Raw genomic sequence first — 27,848 nt, 5'->3', positions numbered from 1 at the left:
TATTCTATTCTATTGCTGTTAAATATGGTTATGATTGCGTAGTTTTTATGTAAAAAATATTTTTCTGTTGCTCTTATTCTTAAAGGTGGTTTTTAAAGCAGTTGTGTGTTGGAGGCCTTATCGGAGGAGTTGCAGCGAGAGGAGGAGGAGGTGCGGCGGGAGGCCACCGCCACCTTTCCGGCTTTTCCTCCGCCTGCAGCCGTCACTCCCTCCCGCTGTCAGACGCTTCGAACGGCTGCTCTTCCAGACACTTTTCTCTTCGTCTTTTGACACCTCGTTGAATCCACGGAAGAAGTTTTGCGCTGAAATTACACAGGAAGGAATTAGCGTGTGCATATATATATTTTAAATTTTTTTATTTTTTTTCAGCCGTGGAGTAAAAAAAAAAAAAAAATGTCCCGTTGACGAGTCTAAGTGGTGAAAAGCGAAGGGCCTGTTTCTGTAATGATTGAGTAAAGCTCCAGAAATGGCACTAAAGGTGAGTAATCATGACTTTTGTGGAGTTTTTTGGAGCGTTAAATTGCTGAAAGTGTTAGCTTGTGACAGCCGACTTTGGTAAACTAGCACTTTCTCGCTGCTCTCGGTTAGCACTATTTTCAAGAGACCAAAGTGTTAAAAATATTCTCGTGTGGAAGCTTGTAATGGGCGTTTATGAAGATTTGCGTGTGTGTAATAATTGTGTCGCGTGTAATTACATGTAAATTTATAAACATGGAAAATGTGTCTCATTAAAGAGTCTTGTGACATTTTACTACCTTCCCAGTGCGGGTCATTTCTAACCGCTTGGCACGCTGGGAAATGTGGTCTTTTTTTGCTCCCCTTCCTCAGCCACCACAACTACATAGATAGTTTGTTATAAAAATAAAAGCTTTTGTCAGGTTTTTGTAGTGATCAACTGGACATACGGGCGAGCTGCACAGCCGTGTTTACACAGTTTTTCTATAAACAAGAAGTCAGTTTTAATGTTTTGTTTGAGTCTCTTTACTAGCTACAACCCCTGGCAAAAATTATGGAATCACCGGCTTCGGAGGATGTTCATTCAGTTGTTTAATTTTGTAGAAAAAAAGCAGATCACAGACATGACACAAAACTAAAGTCATTTCAAATGGCAACTTTCTGGCTTTAAGAAACTATAAGAAATCAGGAAAAAAAAAAATGTGGCAGTCAGTAACGATGACTTTTTTAGACCAAGCAGAGGGAAAAAAATATGGACTCACTCAATTCTGAGGAAAAAATTCTGGAATCATGAAAAACAAAAGAACGCGCCAACACATCACTAGTATTTTGTTGCACCACCTCTGGCTTTTCTAACAGCTTGCAGTCTCTGAGGCATGGACTTAATGAGTGACAAACAGTACTCTTCATTAATCTGGCTCCAACTTTCTCTGATTGCTGTTGTCAGATCAGTGTTGCAGGTTGGAGCCTTGTCATGGACCATTTTCTTCAACTTCCACGAAAGATTTTCAATTGGATTAAGATCTGGACTATTTGTAGGCTATGACATTGACCCTATGTGTCTTTTTGCAAGGAACGTTTTCACAGTTTTTGCTCTATGGCAAGATGCATTATCATCTTGATTATCATCATGATTTCATCATCCCCAAACATCCTTTCAATTGATGGGATAAGAAAAGTGTCCAAAATATCAACGTAAACTTGTGCATTTATTGATGATGTAATGACAGCCATCTCCCCAGTGCCTTTACCTGACATGCAGCCTCATATCATCAATGACTGTGGAAATTTACATGTTCTCTTCAGGCAGTCATCTTTATAAATCTCATTGGAACGGCACCAAACACAAGTTCCAGCATCATCACCGTGCCCAATGCAGATTCGAGATTCATCACTGAATATGACTTTCATCCAGTCATCCACAGTTCACGATTGCTTTTCCTTAGTCCATTGTAACCTTGTTTTTTCTGTTTAGGTGTTAATGATGGCTTTCGTTTAGCTTTTCTGTATGTAAATCCCATTTCCTTTAGGCAGTTTCTTACAGTTCAGTCACAGACGTTGACTCCAGTTACCTCCCATTCGTTCCTAATTTGTTTTGTTGTGCATTTTCAATTTTTGAGACATATTGCTTTAAGTTTTCTGTCTTGACGCTTTGATGTCTTCCTTGGTCTACCAGTATGTTTGCCTTTCCCATTTTGTTTGTATTTGGTCCAGAGTTTAGACACAGCTGACTGTGAGCAACCAACATCTTTTGCAACATTGCGTGATGATTTACCCTCTTTTAAGAGTTTGAGTCCACTTGGTGCAACAGCTCTCCAAGGTGTAGATCACTCCTTTTTAGATGCAGACTAATGAGCAGATCTGATTTGATGCAGGTGTTAGTTTTGGGGATAAAAATTTACAGGTTGATTCCATAATTTATTCCTCAGAATTGAGTGAGTCCATATTTTTTTCCCTCTGCTTGGTCTAAAAAAGTAACCGTTACTGACTGCCACAATTTTTTTTTCCTGATTTCTTATAGTGTTTCTTAAAGCCAGAAAGTTGCCATTTGAAATGACTTTAGTTTTGTGTCATGTCTGTGATCTGCTTTTTTTCTACAAAATTAAACAACTGAATGAACATCCTCCGAGGCTGGTGATTCCATAATTATTGCCAGGGGTTGTATGCTTTGAATTAACTTTCAAAGTGTTTAAAGAACCCAATTATACACTTTCTCATCAAGCAACACAGGTCACAATAGATATTAAAGTTTGCAGCCAAAAACATCACTTTTGGTATCAGGTGAACTGCATATTTTTCTGTACTTGACAGTTTTGCTTAAACAAAATTTAAGATTTTCACCAAATTAGAACCTGAGATCCTAAATGTGTGCATCACAGATGTGCTCAGATTTCAGGTGATCAGGTTTCACCCCAAAGTCCAACTTCAAATGCTCTATTTCATAAAACAAACAAATTAGCAAAAAACAAATTTATCCTAATTTTGGACATCTGATTTTTTTGGCCATGTGGTGCATTTCCAGGTATTTGGCTTACTCTGTAATATTAAATGATAAAGTACTACAGTTTGAACCATGCTGAGTTTGAAATAAACTTGGTTTTGTGTGTTTTATTATTAACTTAACAAATTTAAAAATGAAAAAAATGAAGTTATTGTAATGGACAGACGGACACACACACACATTTAAATATATATATATCGATATATATATATATATATATTATATATATATATATTTCTTCCTGTTCACCTGGTAACTGTACAGCACATGCACACATCCGAAAACAGAAAATGCAGCATTTTTAAAATCACAGTATATAGAAATATTCTAATCGTTATTTACAAAGGGTGTTGAGACGTATTGTTTACCCGTACATTGCTGGAAAAGGCTCACTGTTGTTTTTTTGAGGAATGGACCTTTGTTTTTTTTTTTGTTTTTTTGTTTTGTTTTTTTACCCACAAAACAACAATTTAATACTAACAATTCAAACACAAACTAGCTGTACTTATATTGAACATGGATTTGTTTCAAAGGATAAATTCCTCACGATTTTAGGCACCTGTCTGTTGTTAAAGTAACTCAAGGGGAAGTTCTTGTCAGATGAAACTGCAGATTTTTTCCATTAATTTTCTGCTGCTTATCCAGTTCTAGGTTGCTGTGGCAGCAGACCAGGCAGCTCATCCTTGGTCAAGTCCTGCAACTCTTCCTGACTGCACATCTTCATTTATTTTTAGTTTGCTTCATTAGCACAGACATTGGCCAAGGATGGTTTTTCTCAGAAGACATTTCATTGGTCAGATTCTTATGACTGTTGCACTACAGTCAGTCGCTGAACCAGAAGCAGCAGTTGTGGCTTTAAGTAGGCAAAGTTACGGTAACGTCAGTTGCAAATGTGACTACGTCACTGTCGCTGATAATCACATTAATCCATTTTTCATTGAGTGATTCATCACTTCACCTTTGGTTCAGTGTTCCTTCCTTTAACAGGATTGCATTATTATTACTGCTAAGCCCCACACCATCATCACACTGGGTGTCCAAATTGCTTTGGACCAAGTGGACAGCTCATCATGAAGAAAAGTGCTTTCACAACATTAAAATAACTGAGCCAGCAGATCTGAGGCCTGTCATGACTCTTTCCTTATTCAGTTTCCTGTTTAAAAACATCAAGCTTCCTTTACTAGTGGGAGCTCACAATAACTAGATCTCTGTTCAGAGAGCAAACAACCTCACATTCCTGCTCCGTGGTTCACGAACAAGGCGCTTATAGAATCGCACCAGCTATGTGAATGTGCACATACTGATGTGATGGTCAATGGTGCTGACTGTTACATCTGACTTTATGCCGATCAGGCCTATGATTTAATGTGCTGTTTCATTTGTGCTGTTGGTTTGCTGCAAATTCAGCCACGATTTGTGCCAAATATTAGGAACGGTTTTCTCTGTATTACTGCTAATGTTGGGGCCCGGGAGGGGCGGGGCGTGGCGCGGGCACATGAGTGGATGTGAGCCAGCTGAAGCTGGTAAAGTGGTGTGTTTGAAGAAATGACCTCTCAGGAACATTTAACAACACAAGTGTGAATTATTTTGCGACTTTTCCTCTGAAAATGTTCTTTTTCTTTTTGTGTTCTATGGCAGAGTCACAGACCGAATAGTCCCCCTAAAAATCGGTCCCCCCGATAACACAGTTCATGGATTAACACCTCGTTTCTGCTTCAACTGCTTCCAGTCATCAACTATCTCAGCGACAGATATCTGAAACTGTTGTACAATTATTTCCACATAAATTCAGCATTATTCCATCATAAAGGCAGCAGAAGCGATCAGAGCGCCGTGGCTAAATGAGCTGCTAGCTGATGCAGTCACTGCGCATCGGACATTTCAAAGCATCACGGAATTTCGCCTTGTTTCTGCTTAAAACTGACTTTAGAATGATTTAAGAGGTTTTACCCCGATCATCTGATGGTTAATAATCACATTAATCCATTCGGTCAGCGACACCGGTATCTCATTAGGGTCATCAAAACTAACCTAGAGGAAAAAAAACTAGTTGGACCTGTTTTGCTTCACTTCATTTAACTCTGTAAGCAGTAGCCAGGATGGCTCTGTGTGGGTTTGGGTGTGTTAATTGTGATGATACACCTGAGAGCGTGTCTTTTATGTAAACAGTTTATTTTCACCATCCTGCAAAATGGGGGGAAAAAGTGCCGCTGGGCCTGTTGGTGTGTCTGTCAAACTTCTTGTTTGCCTGATGTTGTTGTTTTTACTTTTAGGCACAGGTTTTGTATGACTTCACAGCTGAACCTGGAAACAATGAGCTGACAGTGAAGGAAGGAGAGACGATCACAGTCACCAATCAGGTACTCGTATTCCTCTTCTGTAGTGCCGTTTTCCAAAGCAGGGGTTCTCAATCCTGGTCCCCAGTCCTGCACATTTGTCGTTTAGACCACTAGTGCAGAGGTCATGTATTCAGTCAAAAGCTGGTAGCTGCCTGGCTTCCCCGGTCAGTCGAGGGAAGAACGCTGTAGGAAATGAGCCGTGCAGGACTTTGGTGCCGGTGATTAGAACCACTGCCCTGAAGGTGAAGCTCAGATGCATTTAAATGTGAGAATCACAAACGCGTACAGAAGAAGGGGGGCGGGGCTATGATGGCATTCCAGTCTGCTGCCAACCGTTCAAAGGTCGCCCAGTGTTCCAACCTGCATTGTTTTCAAACTGCGTCTCGGTCTGTAGCAGCTGGAATTCAGAATGTTTTCCGTGTTCCTGTGGAAGTAAACTGATGTGCAGGGATTCAGTTTGACACACAATGTTTAATGTGCTAATGTTTTTGTAAGATGTATCTTTGGATAAATTGAACCACTGTCATAGCTCAAGGTCTTTGTAGCATTTGGGTTCCTCTTGAAGTTCAAGATCGTCAGTCTCATTTTTTAAACCTCCATTTGCTCTGAGAGATTATAGCGAACAGCATTATTGCTCTGTCTTAACAATAAGAAAGTTCCCAATAGGGTCATGTTTTTAAAGCATCTTCAGATGGATTATAATCCTGTGGAGCCTCAAGGTCATCTGCTATTTATGATCCTCTTTTGGTTAGTTGTTGCACAGCAGTTTGATATCTGTTAAAATCTGAATTTGTCCTTTTCATATCTCCATATCTGGAAAAGTCTAACATCTGTTAAGGCTCAAGGTCACGCTGCTATTTTTGGCTCACTTTTTGCCGGTTAAATTTTACAGAGGTTTCGCTGTTCTGTCGTTAAAAACTGAAGTGTCTCTTCTCAGTTGCAAATGTATTCAAAGCTCAAGGTTATACAGCTAATTTAACAAGTGTTTGCTCAGTCAGAGATCACAGCAGTCTGACAGTTATTTAAAAAAGTCATCTGACCTCTTTTATATGCTGTTTTTTATGTCTTTGGTTTAATTGAGTTGCTATTGAAGCTCAATGTCATCCTCATGTTTCATGTGCTTGTGTGATGCTGATTCCTGCAAGTCAGTCACATTCATTCCTAAAACTTTGGTTTTATTTTTTAAACCTTGCTCTGTTGTAGAATATCGGGGGAGGCTGGATTGAAGCACAGAACTCCAAAGGGGAGGTTGGACTGGTTCCAGAAGACTACATTGAGGTAAGACGGAGTCGCTCATTCTGCCTCATAAAGTTCATCCACTGTGAAGGAACAACGACCGTCGATTTGATGTCAGTGTGAACGTTGACCACAGAGTCTGACAGCGGCTAATCGTTAGAGCTCTGCTCTTTAGTCCCTGCAGCTGGACTCGGGGCAGGATGTGTCTCCTTCAGAGTTGCTGATTAGGCTGGTTTAATCAGTCAATCAATCAATTTTATTTATATAGCGCCAAATCACAACAAACAGTTGCCCAAGGCGCTTTATATTGTAAGGCAAGGCATACAATAATTACGTAAAAACCCCAACGGTCAAAACGACCCCCTGTGAGCAAGCACTTGGCGACAGTGGGAAGGAAAAACTCCCTTTTAACAGGAAGAAACCTCCAGCAGAACCAGGCTCAGGGAGGGCAGTCTTCTGCTGGGACTGGTTGGGGCTGAGGGAGAGAACAGGAAAAAGACCATGCTGTTGAGGGGAGCAGAGATCAATCACTAATGATTAAATGCAGAGTGGTGCATACAGAGCAAAAAGAGAAAGAAACACTCAGTGCATCATGGGAACCCCCCAGCAGTCTAAGTCTATAGCAGCATAACTAAGGGATGGTTCAGGGTCACCTGATCCAGCCCTAACTATAAGCTTTAGCAAAAAGGAAAGTTTTAAGCCTAATCTTAAAAGTAGAGAGGGTGTCTGTCTCCCTGATCTGAATTGGGAGCTGGTTCCACAGGAGAGGAGCCTGAAAGCTGAAGGCTCTGCCTCCCATTCTACTCTTACAAACCCTAGGAACTACAAGTAAGCCTGCAGCTGAGAGCGAAGCGCTCTATTGGGGTGATATGGTACTACTGAGGTCCCTAAGATAAGATGGGACCTGATTATTCAAACCTTATAAGTAAGAAGAAGAATTTAAATTCTGTTCTAGAATTAACAGGAAGCCAATGAAGAGAGGCCAATATGGGTGAGATATGCTCTCTCCTTCTAGTCCCTGTTAGTACTCTAGCTGCAGCATTTTGAATTAACTGAAGGCTTTTCAGGGAACTTTTAGGACAACCTGATAATAATGAATTACAATAGTCCAGCCTAGAGGAAATAAATGCATGAATTAGTTTTTCAGCATCACTCTGAGACAAGACCTTTCTAATTTTAGAGAGATTGCGTAAATGCAAAAAAGCAGTCCTACATATTTGTTTAATATGCGCATTGAATGACATATCCTGATCAAAAATGACTCCAAGATTTCTCACAGTATTATTAGAGGTCAGGGTAATGCCATCCAGAGTAAGGATCTGGTTAGACACCATGTTTCTAAGATTTGTGGGGCCAAGTACGTTTAAAAGCAGGAAATTAGAGGTCATCCATGTCTTTATGTCTGTAAGACAATCCTGCAGTTTAGCTAATTGGTGTGTGTCCTCTGGCTTCATGGATAGATAAAGCTGGGTATCATCTGCGTAACAATGAAAATTTAAGCAATGCCGTCTAATAATACTGCCTAAGGGAAGCATGTATAAAGGGAATAAAATTGGTCCTAGCACAGAACCTTGTGGAACTCCATAATTAACCTTAGTCTGTGAAGAAGATTCCCCATTTACATGAACAAATTGTAATCTATTAGATAAATATGATTCAAACCAACGCAGCACAATGCCTTTAATACCTATGGCATGCTCTAATCTCTGTAATAAAATTTTATGGTCAACAGTATCAAAAGCAGCACTGAGGTCTAACAGAACAAGCACAGAGATGAGTCCACTGTCTGAGGCCATAAGAAGATCATTTGTAACCTTCACTAATGCTGTTTCTGTACTATAATGAATTCTAAAACCTGACTGAAACTCTTCAAATAGACCATTCCTCTGCAGATGATCAGTTAGCTGTTTTACAACTACGCTTTCAAGAATTTTTGAGAGAAAAGGAAGGTTGGAGATTGGCCTATAATTAGCTAAGATAGCTGGGTCAAGTGATGGCTTTTTAAGTAATGGTTTAATTACTGCCACCTTAAAAGCCTGTGGTACATAGCCAACTAATCATATTTAAGATTGAAGCATTAAAGGGTTTCCTTGAGCAGCCTGGTAGGAATGGGGTCTAATAGACATGTTGATGGTTTGGATGAAGTAACTAATGAAAATAACTCAGACAGAACAATCGGAGAGAAAGAGTCTAACCAAATACCGGCATCACTGAAAGCAGCCAAAGATAACGATATGTCTTTGGGATGGTTATGAGTAATTTTTTCTCTAATAGTTAAAATTTTATTAGCAAAGAAAGTCATGAAGTCATTACTAGTTAAAGTTAAAGGAATACTCGGCTCAATAGAGCTCTGACTTTGTCAGCCTGGCTACAGAGCTGAAAAGAAACTTTACGGAGGGCTTTTTTATAGAGCAACAGACTCTTTTTCCAGGCTAAGTGAAGATCTAAATTAGTGAGACGCCATTTCCTCTCCAACTTACGGGTTATCTGCTTTAAGCTGCGAGTTTGTGAGTTATACCACAGAGTCAGGCACTTCTGATTTAAAGCTCTCTTTTTCAGAGGAGCTACAGCATCCAAAGTTGTCTTCAATGAGGATGTAAAACTATTGACGAGATACTCTATCTCACTTACAGAGTTTAGGTAGCTACTCTGCACTGTGTTGGTATATGGCATTAGAGAACATAAAGAAGGAATCATATCCTTAAACCTAGTTACAGTGCTTTCTGAAAGACTTCTAGTGTAATGAAACTTATTCCCCACTGCTGGGTAGTCCATCAGAGTAAATGTAAATGTTATGAAATGATCAGACAGAAGGGAGTTTTCAGGGAATACTGTTAAGTCTTCAATTTCCATACCATAAGTCAGAACAAGATCTAAGATATGATTAAAGTGGTGGGTGGACTCATTTACATTTTGAGCAAAGCCAATTGAGTCTAATAATAGATTACATGCAGTGTTGAGGCTGTCATTCTCAGCATCTGTGTGGATGTTAAAATCGCCCACTATAATTATCTTATCTGAGCTAAGCACTAAGTCAGACAAAAGGTCTGAAAATTCACAGAGAAACTCACAGTAACGACCAGGTGGACGATAGATAATAAATAAAACTGGTTTTCGGGACTTCCAATTTGGATGGACAAGACTAAGAGTCAAGCTTTCAAATGAATTAAAGCTCTGTCTGGGTTTTTGATTAATTAATAAGCTGGAATGGAAGATTGCTGCTAATCCCCTGCCTCTGCCCGTGCTACGAGCATTCTGGCAGTTAGTGTGACTCGAGGGTGTTGACTCATTTAAACTAACATATTCATCCTGCTGTAACCAGGTTTCTGTAAGGCAGAATAAATCAATATGTTGATCAATTATTATATAATTTACCAACAGGGACTTAGAAGAGAGAGACCTAATGTTTAATAGACCACATTTAACTGTTTTAGTCTGTGGTGCAGTTGAAGGTGCTATATTATTTTTTCTTTTTGAATTTTTATGCTTAAATAGATTTTTACATGTTATTGGTGGTCTGGGAGCAGGCACCGTCTCTACGGGGATGTGGTAATGAGGGGATGGCAGGGGGAGAGAAGCTGCAACTCTGCTTCCTGGTCCCAACCCTGGATAGTCACGGTTTGGAGGATTTAAGAAAATTGGCCAGATTTCTAGAAATGAGAGCTGCTCCATCCAAAGTGGGATGGATGCCGTCTCTCCTAACAAGACCAGGTTTTCCCCAGAAGCTTTGCCAATTATCTATGAAGCCCACCTCATTTTTTTAGGTCATGTTTGTGCGCGCAGTGACTTCATCGTGCATGTAGTGATTCATCCTGGAGACATTCTGAAAGAGAACAGAACTTCAGTTAAACCTAAGAGCAGTGAGGCCTGTTTTACTGTGTAGTCCTCTTCAAAAAGTTCCACCAGTTCCACAACGGACGGATCAGGATGAAGTTGTGTGTTTAATAGAGGGACTCGATGATTAAACCGGGAGCTCACTGGAAAAGACGCAGAGAAAAATTAAGTTTAAATCACCATTACTCCTCAGGAGGGGTGTGTATATTTTAAAATACAAGTATTTATTTGATGCATGTGGAAATGTATATTATTCAGTCTTTTGAATTGTTTGATAATCAGATTTATGAAACGAGTGTGAAATCACAGATTAATTTTAAAAAATGAAATCTGACATCAAAGTAAAAATTATTACATCACACAGCAACACCACCTTAAGTGAGACAATGCAAAACTGTCTGTCTGTCTATCTATCTATCTATCTATCTATCTATCTATCTATCTATCTATCTATCTATCTATCTATCTATCTATCTATCTATCTATCTATCTATCTATCTATCTGTCTATCTGTCTATCTGTCTATCTATCTGTCTATCTATATATATAACATAATGTTTGATAAGAACGTTTCATGTTTTCTTTTATATATAAACTTAATGTTTTGTTTAGTTATTTATTTATTTTTATTTTTGCTTGCTTCTTTGCCTTTCTGAGCACCTCACATTGTTCTGATCTGTGTGCCTTGTCATTTTAGGGGATTATTTATTTATTTATCATTATTATGATTATTATTATTAATAATAATAATCATGTGACATGAATGATTTGTCAAGGTTTTTCTTTTTGCAGTGTGGCTTTAAGTATCTATATAGTTGAAACACATGAAATTCTTTGTAAGTGAAATCAGATACTTGCTGGAAGAAATGTTTCCAAGGCAGACATTTTTTCCATAGTATCTTTTTTGTTTTTGTTTGTTTTTATTATTATTTTTTGTTGTTATTATCTGAACTGGAGCTCATGCTGTCACAGTTTCTGCAGATGTATGAAATCTACTTTGCAAAGCTTTTTTTTTTCCCTTACCTCATGAATCTTACTCATGGCATGGACATGACATCACCAAGGAGGAATGCACCTTTAATAATAATCATTTGATTCAGCTGGAATACCTGGCTTTGCTCTCCTAACGGGACTGTTTTCTGTCATCCCACAAACTCCAGCTCAGTCAGGCGGTTCCGTCGTTCTCAGGAGCAGCGGTCACAGTAGCTCCCGGTAATGTGACGTCTGCGGACCTGTCCTTCTTTGACACGTACGCCCCCTCATCAGCACCTGCACAACACCAGGTAATACACACAAACTTGCATCTGTTTCTATTACAGCCAGGTGCACGTTGATGTGAGCACAATTTTTACTCTTGCATTAAATGCCTGATTTGTCTCCCATGTTAAGGAAATTCTGGTTTTTGGTTGTGCATGTTTAAGTCATTTGGTGAAATGTCCCCACAAAACATTTTTATTTGTTCAAAGGCAGCAGCTGCTAATTATTGTAAGAATTCATTCAGTGTGTCGCCATAAAATGCCACAAAGTGTAAAACATCAAGCTCTGAAAATTGTTAGAACCCGAGGAGGCTCCTTAATCAGTGGTTTTCACAAATAAACAGCTTCTTAGGAAAGTTTTTGATGAAAGTTGAAATTAAAAAAAAAAAAAAAGCACTGATGCAAAAAAATTTAAAAGTATTGAGTGAAGCGTTTGTGTCGAAGCGATCAGCCAGGACACGTTAGATTGTTATACACTTTTAAGTGCTTTTCTGTGCACATAAATAATTGAAATCGCTGCCTTGCCTCAGGCAGACGTGCATTAGGATTGTGGAAGTGCAAAAGTTGATGTTCCAGATGATTTCATATTTCTTGAGGTCTGTGCAGCTCAGTGCAGAAGTGAGAGCAGCTGCAGAAATATTTGTGCATGTTCATGACACTTATAACTGACATGTAGTGAACCAGAACAGAAAAGGAAATAAAGATCACCCACATGTTTTGTCCTTTGCAGCCAGAAGTTCCCAGCAGTAAGCGCACATTTAAATGCACATCTGGTGCTCTTTTTTTCCTTTATGACGTCACCTTCTTTTCCCCTCAAGGTTGATACTGGGGAATTGAGTCCTCAGCCAGACACCCCTGACACCCCAGTTTCCCCCTACTTTCCATACCATGGCGAGGTAACTGACGCTTACAAGAGGGGTGGGATCCGCAGCATGAAACCGGACCCCCCCCCCCCCCCCCCCGCCAGAAAAAAACCCTTCTGTTCTCTGATTGGTTTGCTTTGGCAAATTACGACGTCAACGCTAAACCATAAATATATTACCCTACATGCTGCAGTGGCTTGGCTCTGATAGTTTGACACAGGTGCCATATTGGGAAGGTACAAATGCAGATGGAAGGTAACATAAACCCATGCACAGCTGCAGAGACTCTCTTGGGTAAATTTAGCTGTTTCCCAAAAGATATAAAAATTTGTTTAAAAACAAAACACATTTTTTTTCTTTACAAATTTATTTATTTTTTGTATTTAAACAATACTTGACTGCATGTAAATATAAATAATTAGAATAAGAGCAGAGTTACACAGCTGTAGCTAATGAGGCTAATATATTATTGCTTTTCTTAATTATTACTTTTTTAAATCACAGATTGTGCTGTCAAGCATGCTAATTGTTGTTGTTGTTATAGTTTGTTCAGCTGGATTTATCTGAGTCAGCCCGTAGTGGACTGTAAGGTTAGAGTCGTTCACAGGTGGATTTATACCTTCCCAGTATGGCGGCAGTGTTGATGCGTTCAGCGTCTCTGAACCACGGAGGGTTTGCTGTATGTAAGGTATTATATCTGTGATCTTACCTGCCTGCTAAACGCATGATGTCACCTCTTCATCCACCTCATGCTGTCATACACACGCACACACACACACACGACCAATCAGCTGTCAATCAGTGCCACGCTGTCCCAGAAAGCTTCTGTAGATTGCAGTCATTGATCCTCATGTTTCATGTGTTCGTGATGATTCAAATATCAGTGAATCATGAGCTCAGAAATGATCAACAAACCTGCTGTCATGTATTAAATATGCTTTTGTGTGATGGAGATTTTAAAGTTGTTTGTTGCTGCATAACTTTATTTGTTGCTGTAATCTTCTGCAACACAACTAGTTTGTTAATTCCTAACAGGGTCATTCTGTACTAACTCACCTGCATTTCAGGAACTTCCCCAGGTTACCTCTTCAGATTTTGTTAGAAATATTCCTAAATAAAATGTTGGCCTATATGATATTATTCACCATGAAAAAAATATGTAGCTTTTGATTCCTCCTAGTTTAGGTAATAGAGGTCTTTGAAATTTGACCCATAAAATGCTGTACATGAAAAGGTGCTTCCCCCAACTTCGGGGACTTGTAATTTTGTAACAGAACAACCAAGGAAGCTCATATCGTACATATTTACTAAATGGTATCCACATTTTTCATTGGTATTAATATGTTTTGAACTGTATAAGGCTTAAAATGGCTTTTTGGGCAAAAATGGGGAAAATATGGTGGAACTGTCAGAGCTCTCCTGAAAATATCAAGCAACTTGGAACTTTCTCATCATATCGCAACAATTATAGAGATATTTTGTATACACAGCTATACAAGTTGCCAGGGTAACACAGTTTGAGAATAAATTAAAAGATTGGTTTGTATATAAGACCATTCAGCTGACCAAAGGATTTTATCTAACGCTCATATTTAGATACATTTTTATTCACATGAACGTTTATTTATGGATGCATATTTTAGATTGGGGAAATGCTGGGCATTTATCTATAAAATGTACCTAACTGTGTGCATTCTGAGAAAGACTAAATAAATAATGCTGAGATGTTGAGTAAAGGCTAACAATCTGAGAATTTATATATAGGATTTTATTTTTTTTTTATTTTTGGAAGATGTTTCTGTGACAGAATAGATATGAAGTATTATTAAGGTTTGCTTCATTAATCTTGGAATCTGCAGTTGCATTTTTTTTTTATTGAAAAATGTATTTTTTTATTTTTTTATTTTTTTTTTTGGACTTGTCAGCTCTGAGTGGTCTCATGTCCACTCATATATATGAAGATAAAGCTGTGGTCTTGAAGTTTACATATATTCATTGTGGACATGAATGTCATGTAAATAATTGAGTTTTTAGTGATTTCTTGGAACCATTCTCTTCCTGGTGCGGAATGACTGTACAACATGCGTCTGTAATACAAAAACCTAATATTTGATTGAGTGCCCACTTGGCAAGTTTCTCTTTGACCAGGTGCTTGTTTGAGCCAACAACAAGCTTCTGGCACAATTCTGGTCCAATATTTTCCCACTGATGTTCTGGGAAGAATTGGTATAATTCAATCAAATTTATTGGTTTTATGACTTTTAAGCACAGTCCAGGTGGATTTGAATTACTGCTACTTGATGAGGGCTTTGTTGAAAAAAATCTCTAACAATCTACATCTCCTTTGGGAAAAAACTGGTGTAGCTGATGGTTTTGCTGTATAGTTCCACCTGCTGCAAACAAACATTGATTCACAGTAGATGTTGAGGCTGGTGATTCAGCAGCTTCAAGTTCACGTCTTTGCCTTGGTGGTTCCTGGTTGTTGTTGTTGTTGTTGTGGGCCATCCAAACTTATTTCCACTTAGTTGAGGGTCTTCTTCCAGATGGTGACAACATGGCTTCACCTCGCAATAATTTATGCTTGCATGCAGTAGTTTGAACATATAATCTTGGAATCTGCAGTTGTTTAGACATCAACTTCAAGACACATTCTGGACTTGTGTAAGTCTTTGTCAGCTCTGTACTGAGCGCTGTGGACGTTCCCATTGTGTTGTTTCTTGGCCAATCCAATGGGTGCTGTCAAGCAAACCCACTCCATGTTGGCAAAGAGAAGCTACCAGCTGTAGTTTCACTAATGGGAAGTTGAGACATTTGGAACTTTAATTACAACTTGATCAATAGCCCCTGTGCTGTTTTTAGAAAACCCATTAGGCCATTTCCTGCCTACGTTTTGTGTCATTAAACACAAAGTGAGAAGTTTATGCCTTTGGAAGGTAGCTGGGTTTGACGTACTGTAAAAAACCTTTGGTTGTGTGTATGTGCATGTTTATGCATGCGAGTGTGTGCAGATGTGTCATATTATGATTTGCTTGGTAGTTATTTCTGTAAATAAGAATTTGTTTGATACCATCAAACATTTAACAGACTATTAACATTTCGGCTTCTTCTTAAACAACTTAAGGCTGATTTATGCTCCATGTTCTTGCTTCTCCTCCTCCTCTTCTCCAATCTGTTCCAGCTTCTTCCTTCATTCATTCATCCTTTCTCTATTATTTCCAGGCTAGTAACGGTAATGATCCCTGGTCAGCATGGAACACAGATCCCGCACGGGGTTCTTCCAACAACTGGGCATCTAATCCAGAGGCCTCCCAGACTGGGAGGAACTCTACTGCCGATCCATGGGGCTCTGTTGGCCAGAACCATCCTCAGGCGTACCAGGGACCAGGTGAGAAACGTTCTTCACTGACCAAGAACTAGTTGTAGTAGAATTGTGATGTAGAACTACTGTCCATACATCTGGACATGTTGGATGTAGATGAGATAAAAAGTTCAGAGTCAAACTCAACATTGTCCATTTGTTGATGAGACAAGTTTCATCTGTCAAAGTGATGGTTTGAAGTTTCACTGTAGATTTCTGTGGTAGTCTTCTTCCTTTTTTATTATCATCAAACACTTCCTCAGCTGCCAATTATCATTTTAAGAATTCTCTCCTGCCAGTTGTCTTCATATGTGGGAGCAGGCTGAGGAGAGAGTGGGAGGTGCTAACTGAGTTTGAGGCCATGACTGCTTATCGTGGATGTGGCAGCAACAAAACAAGATTTTCATTTTCTTAACTTCTGCAGTTTTTAACCTCGAAACTCCGGTGTCATGAAGCTGCTTCAGCAAAATGATTAATTCTTCTCCCTGTTTATGACGTCTCCTTAGAAGGTCGTCCATGAGCACAAAACCCACTGCATCCAAAAATAAAAAATGCTTAATCCCATGAATGCATTTCTTCATATTGGTTCAAAGGTATGGGCTAAATTGTCATCTTGTGCAGGAAAACCGGATTTGCTTCAAAATTCTTTAGAGTTTGACCTTGGTATAATCAGTGTGTTCCAAAATTCTTTTGAGTTTGACCTTGGTATAATCAGTGTGTTCCACTTTTGATCAGGGGTGAGAAGGCGTAGCGCCAGCTGAGGGGAAACATTTGTCATTGCACATCCTCAATTCTAGTGGGCGCTGCACACCGATGTAGGAAACATTTGTTTCTCTCTCATCACAATGAGGTACAAAGTATCTGTTATGTTCCTGGATGGAGGTAGTTGAGGACCGCTCAGACTTTGGGGCTTTTCGGGACTTTCAACGTCTTGAATTCTGCTGCCCAAATTTTCACTGTTGCACATAATTAGCTGTGATCCAGCAAATCCTAAACCCAGGAAAATTCTGCACCACATCTTGAGCTAAATAGTCCAATCATACCGGTTGATATAGAGCAACAATGTGACTTGAGGTGACACTGACACTGTCACCTACTTTGGGTGCTGAGTTGTGATATTTTGGGTAGATGTTAGGACAGACAGTGTTCTCAACCGTGTCCCTCGTCAATGCTTTATTACACAATTGAGTTGTTTTTTGTTGTTTATTTCTTTAATTCTCAAGGTGTTATTGTAAAATAAAACCTTAAGTAATGAGTATTAAAAACTAATTTTCTTTTTCTCTCTTGCAAAAGACATCTACCCCTATCCTTATCTTATTGATTATGCAGGTATCCCATGCATCTCTGCTTGATGAAGCTTTGTCCTCACGTGTGTGTGTGTGTGTGTGCACTGACATTAACTACTGTTGACTGAAAGTCTGCAGCACAGTTGTAGTAAATAGTTTTTGCATCCTTAATCGCATGTGTGTGCGAGTGTGTGAGCTGTTTCATTTTATGGTGGCATTTGAAGTCCAAGATAAACACAAGTGCAGTTACTGCAGGAAGCACACAGATCAGGGGTTAGATAAATATGTATTGTTGTTTTGATTATTTAAAGTGATAATAAAAGTAAGTTTATGTCAGGCCAGGCAGAAAATTAAGTGTGATATATTCAGATTTTGAGAGTGAACCATTCTTTCACAGCTTGCAGTTATAATCGTGTTTGTTGCATTTATTTTTTTTCAGACTGTCAAAGATTTTTCATGCAGCAAATTAAATTGTTTCAGTTTATATTGGCATGAACAGTGAATGTTTCTGGTCCCTAACATTGATGTGTGATATGACAGCAAAAGTTTGGAGCACATTTTTATTCAGGTCTTTATTTGCTGTGATCTGACCAAGAGGGTAAAATATTTCACCAAAGTAATCAGCATAAATGTTTCACGTTGTGTCCAACACTGATGAACTCTGACACGCTTATTTTCATGTGCATTTGACCCTGCAGGAGCAGAGGATGACGAGTGGGATGATGAGTGGGATGATGTGAAGTCTTCTGGAGGTTACGCAGAGTCAGAATCTGGAGAGAGTGGAGCAATCTCAAGGAGCGGCGCTCACGGGTCGTCGATGAAAATCTCCCTCAACAGGTAAGAGTCAAGATAACAGCCTTTATAGTGTTAATTTTTTTCAGTAATTAGTGAAGCGTCAGAAACACCTCACTCAGTGTTTAGCCTTCAGCCTAGAAACTCCCGGCAAACTAGTCAGTTGTCATTATTTTCTTTCAACAGGTTCCCTGGGTTCTCCAAGTCTGGTCCAGAGCTCTACCTGCTGTGCAAGCAGTCTGCTAAAGGCAAAGACAAGCTGACAGTCTATGTATGTGATCTGTGCAGAATAGTTACAGTAGTATTCTAATCGTCTGGTACACTATATCAATGCCATTAATGCAGATGATTCTGAAGTTGACATTTTCTTCTCAGATAGGAGAAGTTGGTCCAGTGTGGTTTTACCCAGAAACCCAACTCGATTGCATCGTGGCCCATCCCAAGAAAGGCTCAAAGATGTATGGCCTCAAGAGCTACATCGAGTACGAAGTCACACCCAGTGTAAGTGTTCTTTAGTATTTATAGCACTTTGAAAAGCTGCCAAAACTATAATAAGAACACTCATGTTGGCTCTTTTAGGCTTTATAGTATCACATTTACTGTATTTCCCGACTATAAGTTGCAGTGAAGTGTTATTTCTCACTCTTCTTGGTTTGCAGACCACAAACCGCCCTGTCAATCACAGATATAAGCACTTTGATTGGCTGTACGAGCGACTTCATGATAAATTTGGGTCAACCATCCCCATCCCTTCTTTACCAGATAAACAAGTAACTGGTAAGCAGCAAACTACCCCAAACCCAGTAAATGTGAGCGATCAGTTTTGCTACCATTGAACACAACGGTCTGGTCTTTCAGGGCGTTTTGAGGAAGAGTTTATTAAGATGCGTATGGAGCGGTTGCAGGGTTGGATGACCAGGATGTGCAGGCACCCGATTATTTCCAGCAGTGAAGTATTCCAGCTTTTCCTCTCCTACAAGGATGAGAAGGTGAGCTGCACTTCCTGCACGTCTCTGACTGCACGTGTGCATTGTTACTGTGTGGATAAAATGTGCCGTTTGTTGGCGCAGGATTGGAAGATGGGCAAAAGAAAAGCAGAGAAGGACGAGACGGTGGGAGTGATGATTTTCTCCACAATAGACACCGAAGCTCGAGATCTGGAACTTCCCGATGTGTGAGTCACATTTTGTACCAAATTATGACAAAGGTTGATTCAAATGACAACAATTTTATTATTTTCTTAATTGTCAAAGGAACATTTTGTTCTTACTGTCTTCATAATCCTGGAAAACCAGTTTTAATTTATTTAACTGGGTTTTAAATGCAGGTTTAAACCAGACATTGTGTAATTTAAGTGTTTTAAAAACCACTTTAATCAGACGTGTCTTTGATATCAAATTATATAAAATCTGTAGATTTGAAATCTGATCCACATATCTGGTTTAAAGCAGTTTTTCCTAAAATAGGGAACAATCATGTTTTGAGAAGCTGAAACAACTCAAATTGCATTCTTGTCCCAATAAATGAAACGGCTTCACTAAATAAAGCTTTTTTTGTGTGTGTGTAAATGGTTTTGTTGAATTGTTTCACACTCATTATGAGGGCTACAAGTGAATATAATTTTCATAATTAGTAAATTGTTTGTTTATAGTCGATTAGATGTTTTGTTCATAAAATGCCAGAAAATTTATAAAAATATTGATGTGTTTTCCAGAGGCCAAGATGATGCCTTCATCTTAGTGTGTGCATATATATATATATATATATATATATATATGTATGCAGCCAGGTGGATTGGGGTCTTTAAATTGTCTGTAGGTGTGTGTGTGTGTCTGTGCTTGTTTGTCTGTTTGTGGCCCTGTGACAGACTAGCGTCCTGTCCCAGGTGTTCCCCGCCTCATGCTCTATGACTGCAGCCCCCTGCGACCCTTAATTGGACTAAGCGGTAGAAGATGTGTGTGTGTGTGTGTGTGTGTGTATGTATGTATATGTATATATGGGTATATATATATATATATATATATATATATATAAAACTAGTAAAACAGAGCAGAAAGTATCCACATTTAAGCAGTTGAAATAGGAAAATTAGGATAGTTGACCGCAGAGTGACTCAAAAGGATTAATACATTTTCAGAATAGTTGTTGATTAATGCAATACTTGATTTAATTGTTAATTGTACTCACTGCAGATGGTCAAAGTCACAGCTGTGAAATGTGTGAAGTTAATCTTGCGTGTTGCTGTACATGTTCGTGTTTGTTTAGTGTGTTTGTTCCTCGTCCACAGTGAAAACAAATGTGAGCAGTTTAGCAGGTTTACCAAAGCCATGGATGACGGTGTGAAGGAGATCCTCACAGTGGGCCATGAGCACTGGAAACGATGTACAGGACGTACGTGAACCTAAACAAAAGAGTTACGGACTGTAAATACTGTTAACGTGTATACAAAAGAAAGAACACAATTTCTGCTGTTCCTCAGCTTTACCAAAAGAGTACCAGAGAATCGGCAAAGCCTTCCAAAACCTGTCGTCTGTCTTCATCAGCAGCGGGTACCAAGGTACACTTTAAATCCAGTGCGACCTCACGTGACCCTGTTCAGAGAACACGGAATGTTGGCTTTCACAGAGATGGTCAGAAACATGGTGGGCACAGAGAACTTAATCCAGAATCAGATATTTATGTTTTTCCCACGGCACAGACTTCACCGTGTGCAGGGAGTCAATCAGTCATGTGACCTGTAACGTAAAAGGAACATTACTTGAGTTCTACTGGCCGGATTGTCACTAAACTCTCTATATGTGTGATGCAAAGTGACCCCAAAAATGATACCAGTTTTGGGATTCAAAGGTTAAAGTCACCGAATTGTACTTTGTAAAAATATTGTGAATGCAATAACTTATTTAACTGTCTGATTGTCACCAAAGCCGATATGTGTGTTAGGTATATATCTCTGGAATGTACTTTGTAAACCAAATCTTGTGAATGTAATAGCTTCTTTGGCCAGGGTGCCATGGGTGAGCGATTATTGTTGTTATTATGTCTGAGCTTGTGTTGAGCACGACCTCCAGGGGAAAACCTCAGACAGAAGCAATGTGTGGTTCTGTGCGGATGTAATCTAAAATTGTAATATTTTTATACCCTTGTTTAAGGCTTCATGTGTGATAGTCTGATAGTTATGATGACAGTAATTTGTCATCCTTTTTGTCAGCTTAGTCCAATCAGGATCCAAATTTCTGCACATTTTGTAGTTCCTCCTCTTCTGCCCAGAATTATAACCACTGCAACAGATTGTGCATGTGTGTGCCTGCAAACACAAACTTGCAGATATGAGTGAAACATTTTGATGTGACATTTATTTATTGTGATTTGTGCTGCAGGTGAATCAACTCTCACTGACGCCCTGACGGCAGCAGGAAAAACCTACGAGGAGATCGCTCAGCTGGTGGCAGAGCAGGTAACTTTTTGTCTTGTTGAATTTGCACCCGTTGGTTCATGCACACTGTAAGTTATTTAGACCCAAATAATTAGTTGGGTTTCCTTTGTGTTCAGATAAATGATGAGCACCGACCCCAAAATATGTCAGATGGCTTACGCTTTTATTTTGGCGTCATTCCTGACCCACATTTCTGTGTGTTCTTCTGTTGTTTTCCTCTTTCATTGTGGAATTTCTATAACTGTGTATGGTTTGATAAGTGCAATGAGTAACAAAGTTAAATTTGGGCTTTTTGCTGATGCTGTTGCAGCACGGAACAGATCGCCTGGTAAGTTTCAGTTCATACGCCTCTATGGATGTTTGTTACAGACGTCTTTGGTATAATTTAATGAGAGTGCGTCAGAGTGGAGACAGCTGCTCATTAGATGCAGATTCAGCTTGAGACAAAAATATCGAAACACTGCAGCTGTTGTCTTTAGTGCACACAGGGGACGTCTGGAGCATTCATTTAATGTTTAAGGATAAAGGAAAACAATTTCAGGATCAGATAAATCAAGCTGTGAGACAGTAAAATGAAGAAAGAATCGGCTAAAATTTGTTCAAATTCATGATTTTTAAGAGGCTATCAGAATTATTGTGAGACTCTTAAATTAGAACTCAGAAAGTAGGTCAGTATGAAATAGTAGAGCATTTTGTTGGCAGTTTATGTGTTAGATAGTTCAGCTCAGAATGGTAAAGGTCGTTGTCAGAGGGCAAACCAGGAACACAAGCGATCGTACTGTTGGTTCTGTTATTCATATCTTAGATCAGGGTTAGATTGGTGTAACCATGTGCTTGCTACAGTGTCATGCAGAGAGATGTTGTTGTTGTTGTTGTTGTGTAATGCCACTACAGCTTTCTGACATCAATACAAATTACTCCAATGTGCAGGAAATGTTACGTGAGCAAACACAATTTTTGACCATGAAACGGGTCCTTCCCCACCTCTTGAAAGTAGCAGTCTGCTGCAGTCCACAGGTCCTCAACACTGAGGCACCTAAGGGCTGGATCATATCTAGTGAAATACGCCACATGGACACAATACTGTAGCTGATGCTCCCTCACAATCCAAGGAGCCAAGAGTCCTCCAAGGAGACCTAGTATGAAAGACATCCACTGTTTGCTTGGATCAGTGTTGGCATCAGAGTCTCACAACCTTACACTAAGCCAGGAAGCACTAGGACCCTTCTGATGGTCGAGTCCAGGAAGGCATTGAAAGCCTGAGTCTTACTCTTGGTCCAGGTTGAACACAAACCTAGACACGCCGATTCCTCACTCAGCTTCTCAAGTGCTGCAGTCAGGGTATCTCTTGTTTCTGAGAAGATCACTGCATCATCCATGATGTCAAGGTCCATCAAACTTTCCCCACCAACAGTGATGCTTAGTTGGTCGTTTCCACCCAGTCCACGTAAGCACTGAACAGAGTAGGTACTAGAACACATCCCTGAGGAACACCAGTAAATGGCATCCAATAGGAAACTAGAATTTTTATACCTATAAATCCACTTTAACAGTCCTTTTGTTCTGATGCAGATCAAACCAGTGTGTGGTTCTAAAAGAAAAGGAAGGAAGTCCACCCTTTTGGTTCCTGTGCTGCTGTTCAAAGGGAGGCTCAGTGAGGATTTTAAGAACTTTATCAGTCATTAAAAGGATCGGTTGTGTTTTAAAACCACACTACTGTAATAGTTTGTCTTTGTGTTGTGAGTTTTTGACTTTCTCATGACTCACACGTCTTCTTTGGCTGTGGGCCTGGTTAATAACCACCAGATTAGTCAGTGAGTAAACGATTAAAAAAACAGACTTGAAAACAGATGAAGAAGAAAAGAAGAGTTTTTATGTGTGTAACTCTGTGGACTCACTGGATAGTTCATGGTGCCACTTGTGTGTGTTTGTTGTTAGATTTGATCGACTTTTGATCCATGTGTTAGTTCCTCTTTTGGTTTGAACTTGTTTTGATGGTATTAATGTAGATGGCTACACAAACATTTTTTCTTTATTCCTGTTACACTAATTACTGTTTATCTCTTCTGCTTTTTTTTCCCAGCCCAAGAAAGACTTGCACTTCCTGATGGAGACCAATAATGAATATAAAGGTCTTCTGGGATGTTTCCCAGAGATCTTTGGAGATCATAAGGTACTTGAACCACTGATGGACTGTTGAAGTTTCTAAGAAGAGTTGAAATGTGTTTGTAGACTCCTAATTTGTCTTGTTTGTTTGTGTTACATTTCTGCAGGCGGCCATTGATAAGGTGAAGGAAGCCGACAAGTTGGTGGCTGCAAATAAAATTACAACTCAGGACAAAGTTACAATGGGCAAACGACTCAGCACCATGTCTTACTCATTACAAGGTGCCGACTTATTTAACCACACGCACGATTCACATCGCAACGACTCATTAGAAAAATCACAAACGTGAATGTCAAATTTTTGCATTTCAGATTCATTCTAATTTAAGAAATCTTGGACATCTTTCTTTTTGGATTTAGAAATGTAAGATATTTGCTGAAAACATTCTGGATTGTATAAAAGTGGAGTGTAGCTCATCAGAAATAACTTGACGATTACAATTATTTTAAAGATATCGACAAGTACATTTATCATTCTGGTGCCAAGTATGTCGTGTGTATTAATGGAAAATCATGTACATGCGAAGCTTTGTTTGTTTGTTTGATGAAGTTCAGGTCCATCTATAAATTACTGATAACATTTATAGTTCACATTAATCCGGAGAGACTTGGACATTGGAATGCGTCAGATTCCAAACAGCTGATGTGTTCACTGTGAGTGCTCAGACCTGATCTGCAGATATCCGAGTCGGTAATTTAGGAATGAGGACCTTGAAGTGTGCCGTTACTGTTTTTGTTTCCATGCTCCGCCTTAAAGCCGTAGCTCCTTTGAAGAAGACGCGGAATGTCCAAATTGCTGCCAGCAAGCAGTTAAGTGGCGTGTGCATGGTGACCGCCGATGTCAGAGTGAGAATGTGGGTGTGAACGGGTGAATGTGAGGCGTCATTGTGAAACAATCTGAGCTCGTGTGGAGAAGCCTTTTAAAATAAATCTGCCCCATTAACAAGAGTGCTAATGTGAAGAGTCCTTTGTTTTTAATATAATGTACTTGGCATGAAAACAATAACAATAAAAATATATTTAGACAAATTATACTTTTTTCTATTTTAATTAATTTGTTTATCTGAAATGTAATTATGTAAAAAGGAAGTCAGAGAAAAGATCACCTTTTTATAAAAAATAATGTTAAAACATTGTTAAATATCAAACGCTCGAGTTGTTTGCTCTCTTTTAGTAATTGCTTAAAATTACGTAAAACTTGTGCCAAATCAACTTGCAGGTCGACCTCGGATCTGCTGTGACGACCTCAAGTGAAAACAAGGGAGCAGCCGAAGAGACTTTTTACACCAGTCGTGAAAATAAAACGTTACTATCTCTGAGACGAAGCTGTTTTTAAATGGTCTGAGAAAACTTTAAATTAGAATGTATTAATTAAAAATGGGAAATTTTACTAATATACTCGCAGACCACTAGGGGACACTCAAGGATGAGTCTGAGAAAGGTGTAAGTGGGTGAATATTATATTTTTTTTTTTTCTCTTTCAGCTGAGATGAACCACTTCAATAGCAACCGTATCTATGACTACAACAGGGTGATGCAGTTGTACCTGGAGGAGCAAGCCAGGTTTTACGAGATGGTAAAGACCCTTTTTGTCCGTCGCTGTCTGTATCCTCGTGTGACATTAAATAACACCGTGATCCTTCTGCTGGTCTGTTTTCTTTCAGATTGCTGCCAAGCTGAGACAAGCCCACAGTCAGTTCACCACCATGTAGAAGCCGCGGCAGAAGACTTGGACCTGCTCTGCACCCAAAATATTCCTCCTCATAGTGCCTTGTCTCCTTCGGCTCATTTCTTTCTTCCTGTCTTTGCTCGTGCAGACTGTCCCAGCAGCTCTCAGCGCTTTTCTCTACCTGCTCACAGAGATGCGCCGATGTAAAGTTGCGCACCGACTCGGCTCACCTGAGAGCGACACGTTGTCCCACCTCTTCCTGTTCCTCTTGCGTCACACGTGTGGGTTTTCACCAGAACTCCACCAGTGATGCAACTGTGACGCCCCATGTAGCTCCGCCCGTTTTTCTCACTCCGCGTTACAGCTGGTCTGTGTAACACGGATCCCGTTGACTCTGAGACGGGCCGTCTGCATGTCGCGGACGTTTTTGTTCATTTGCTGTTTTGTGGGATGAAGTACTTCAAAACAGCAGTGAGGCTTTATACACTTTATTTTCTGCTCACTCGGCTGTTTGTTTCTTGGAGAAAAATATCCTGAAATGGTCAAACGGTGTTTGTCTGGTTCTTCATTGGTTTTGTTGGTTACGTTTGGGTCACGTTGGTTGTGTTTGTGAAGCAAGAACCCGTTTAACCAGAATGTTGGCTTTTGTAATAAAGTGTGAAGATGACGATGGCACATTTTTTTCATTTTTCACGCATGATTCTAAACCTGGGTGACATCACAAGGAGATGAAGTAACTATGGCAACATGTTTACCTCCAAGGAGGTTGTGTGATCACTGACCAGGATCGCTCAGGAAGTGAGGGACATTTTCACTGAGGTTTAGGGAAGAGGTGGGAATTTTGTGAAGGAAACATTTAGAAGCCAATGCAGGCGTTTTAAGTGTATTTCGTTTTTTTGTTCTGTTACTGCAGCATTTGGACGTGAAGTCAAACTCCAGATGTCTTAGTTCTCACACGTCAGTTACTCAAGTTCCAGTTTTATACAATTATAAAGAAATCAGGGAATAGAAAGATTTATGGAAAAAGAATTGGTGGAGCTCAGAAAATGAGTGGAAATCTGGACTGGACAAGGTTTAGCATTCAGGAATGATCCAACTTTGTCAATAAAGACCTGATATTTCGGGAGGAGAATGAAGATTTATCGAAATCAAAGCAGTTAACGATTCTGCTTCTTGGACTACTACTTCATCATCAACGCCTGATCAGTTTGCTTCGGACAAATGTAGGATTCCACATGTTTTCTGGATCACTGCAGCCATCTTTGTTTTTGTTTTTTGTTTTTTTTTTGTAGATGCAGTTTGTCACAAAAACATGCAGGCGTTGATAAGAGGAGCTAATAGCGTCTGAGCATTTCCAATCTCTACTTAAACTCGGGTGTTTGAGGTCAATATGTTTATCAGGAAGATGAAATAAAAATATGGCACCATGTTGGTGTGTGCCAGTTATAAGGTTTGGAAAAAAAAAAAAACATATGCAAATTCTTTAAAGCTTTGGTGCATCTGATTGATCTGCTTTCCTCTCAGTGAAGTCGTGTCCGGTTCTTGGCCGTTATCCGTGACGCCTCCGGTGTAAAAGTTGTGCCAAATGAACATGCAGAGTTCCAACAGTCCCGTAGAAGCAGCTGTGACTGAGCATATCGTCTTCTGTCCATGTTGTGGGCTTTCTCCTCCATTGTCCTTCACTTCCTGAATGGTTTTGAAGCTCCGCCCTTCCTGTCTGTATCTTCTGTCTTCTACGAAAATAGCCCCCCCCCCGCTGTTTACATTTGAGAGAGAAGTCGGCGTGTGGAATAAACTCAGTGTAAGTTGTTTATTCTTGTCTTCACGTCGCTGCTGCTCCTTTCACACATGACAGCAACGCTCTCGCTACAGTGATGTGTTCAGGGTCCGGCGCTCGGCTCTGTCTGCATGTTATGTTTGTCACGATTAAGAGTCAGTCTGAGAAAATGTTCTCCATATTCCACCTGCAAATGTCTTGTTTTGTTCAACTAATGAACCCAAAGTCCCAACTGCGACGTTGTCAACGATGTTAGTGATTACTGAAAAGAACCAAATGCTGATGATGGAGATGGTGTTTGGCGGTTCCCGATGACTTTTCTGTTGATTATTTGAATTATGGGTTCCAGCCGTCGGCTGAGCCGTGTGTGTTTTATTATTATTGTTATTATTTCTTGTCTATGCATTATTGCTTTGACCGGCCTCTTTGCAATCACTTAGTAAATTTATGTATTCTGACCGATCAGGTGCTCGTTGGTCTCTGAGATATTATTTTATGTATAGAAATATTTACAGCACAGCATCAGAGGATTTATTAAACAGTGATTTGTACTCTGTAGACTCTGTGTGTGTGTGTGTGTGTGTGTGTGTGTGTGTGTGTGTGTGTGTGTGTGTGTGTGTGTGTGTGTGTGTGTGTGTGTGTGTGTGTGTGTGTGTGTGTGTGTGTGTGTGTGTGTGTGTGTGTGTGAGTGAAAGAATGGCGGCTCTGTGCCAGGGCCGGCTCACACTGAAGCTTTTTATTCCTGTCGGCAGATTCTCGCGTAATGATGGACGGGAATGAGAATGAGCGTGCGGGCGCCGGCTCAAAGGGTGCGTTTGTGTCGCGGCGGACGATGTTCCGGAGTCTCGGGTGCAGGCCATAAAGTCGCAGAGTCCAGTTCTGT

General features: G+C 39.8%; 1 protein-coding gene across 3 annotated transcripts; it reads left to right on the top strand.

Annotated features, from left to right (window-relative positions):
* Nucleotides 1-148: 148 nt before the first annotated feature.
* Nucleotides 149-27,522, top strand: snx9b (sorting nexin 9b). 3 transcript variants are annotated; one of them, XM_034161764.1, is made up of 19 exons: nt 149-478; nt 5,230-5,316; nt 6,499-6,573; nt 11,526-11,648; nt 12,440-12,517; nt 15,704-15,869; nt 17,827-17,965; nt 18,107-18,191; nt 18,296-18,421; nt 18,580-18,697; nt 18,779-18,909; nt 18,991-19,094; nt 20,208-20,311; nt 20,400-20,477; nt 21,298-21,374; nt 23,437-23,526; nt 23,627-23,741; nt 25,004-25,095; nt 25,184-27,522. In XM_034161764.1, exons 1-19 carry the CDS (start codon nt 467-469, stop codon nt 25,229-25,231), a joined length of 1,848 nt encoding a protein of 615 aa, XP_034017655.1. In that variant the 5' UTR covers nt 149-466; the 3' UTR covers nt 25,232-27,522. The 3 variants fall into 3 exon arrangements, with proteins under 3 accessions (XP_034017655.1, XP_034017656.1, XP_034017657.1); XM_034161765.1 differs by lacking the exon at nt 12,440-12,517 and having other exon boundaries at nt 151-478; XM_034161766.1 differs by lacking the exons at nt 149-478; nt 5,230-5,316; nt 6,499-6,573; nt 11,526-11,648 and adding an exon at nt 12,208-12,354 and having other exon boundaries at nt 12,394-12,517.
* Nucleotides 27,523-27,848: the final 326 nt, after the last annotated feature.

This window comes from Thalassophryne amazonica, chromosome 21, assembly GCF_902500255.1.
Source record: "Thalassophryne amazonica chromosome 21, fThaAma1.1, whole genome shotgun sequence".
NCBI classification, from domain to species: domain Eukaryota; kingdom Metazoa; phylum Chordata; class Actinopteri; order Batrachoidiformes; family Batrachoididae; genus Thalassophryne; species Thalassophryne amazonica.
This window is presented reverse-complemented; position numbering and strand designations above follow the sequence as displayed.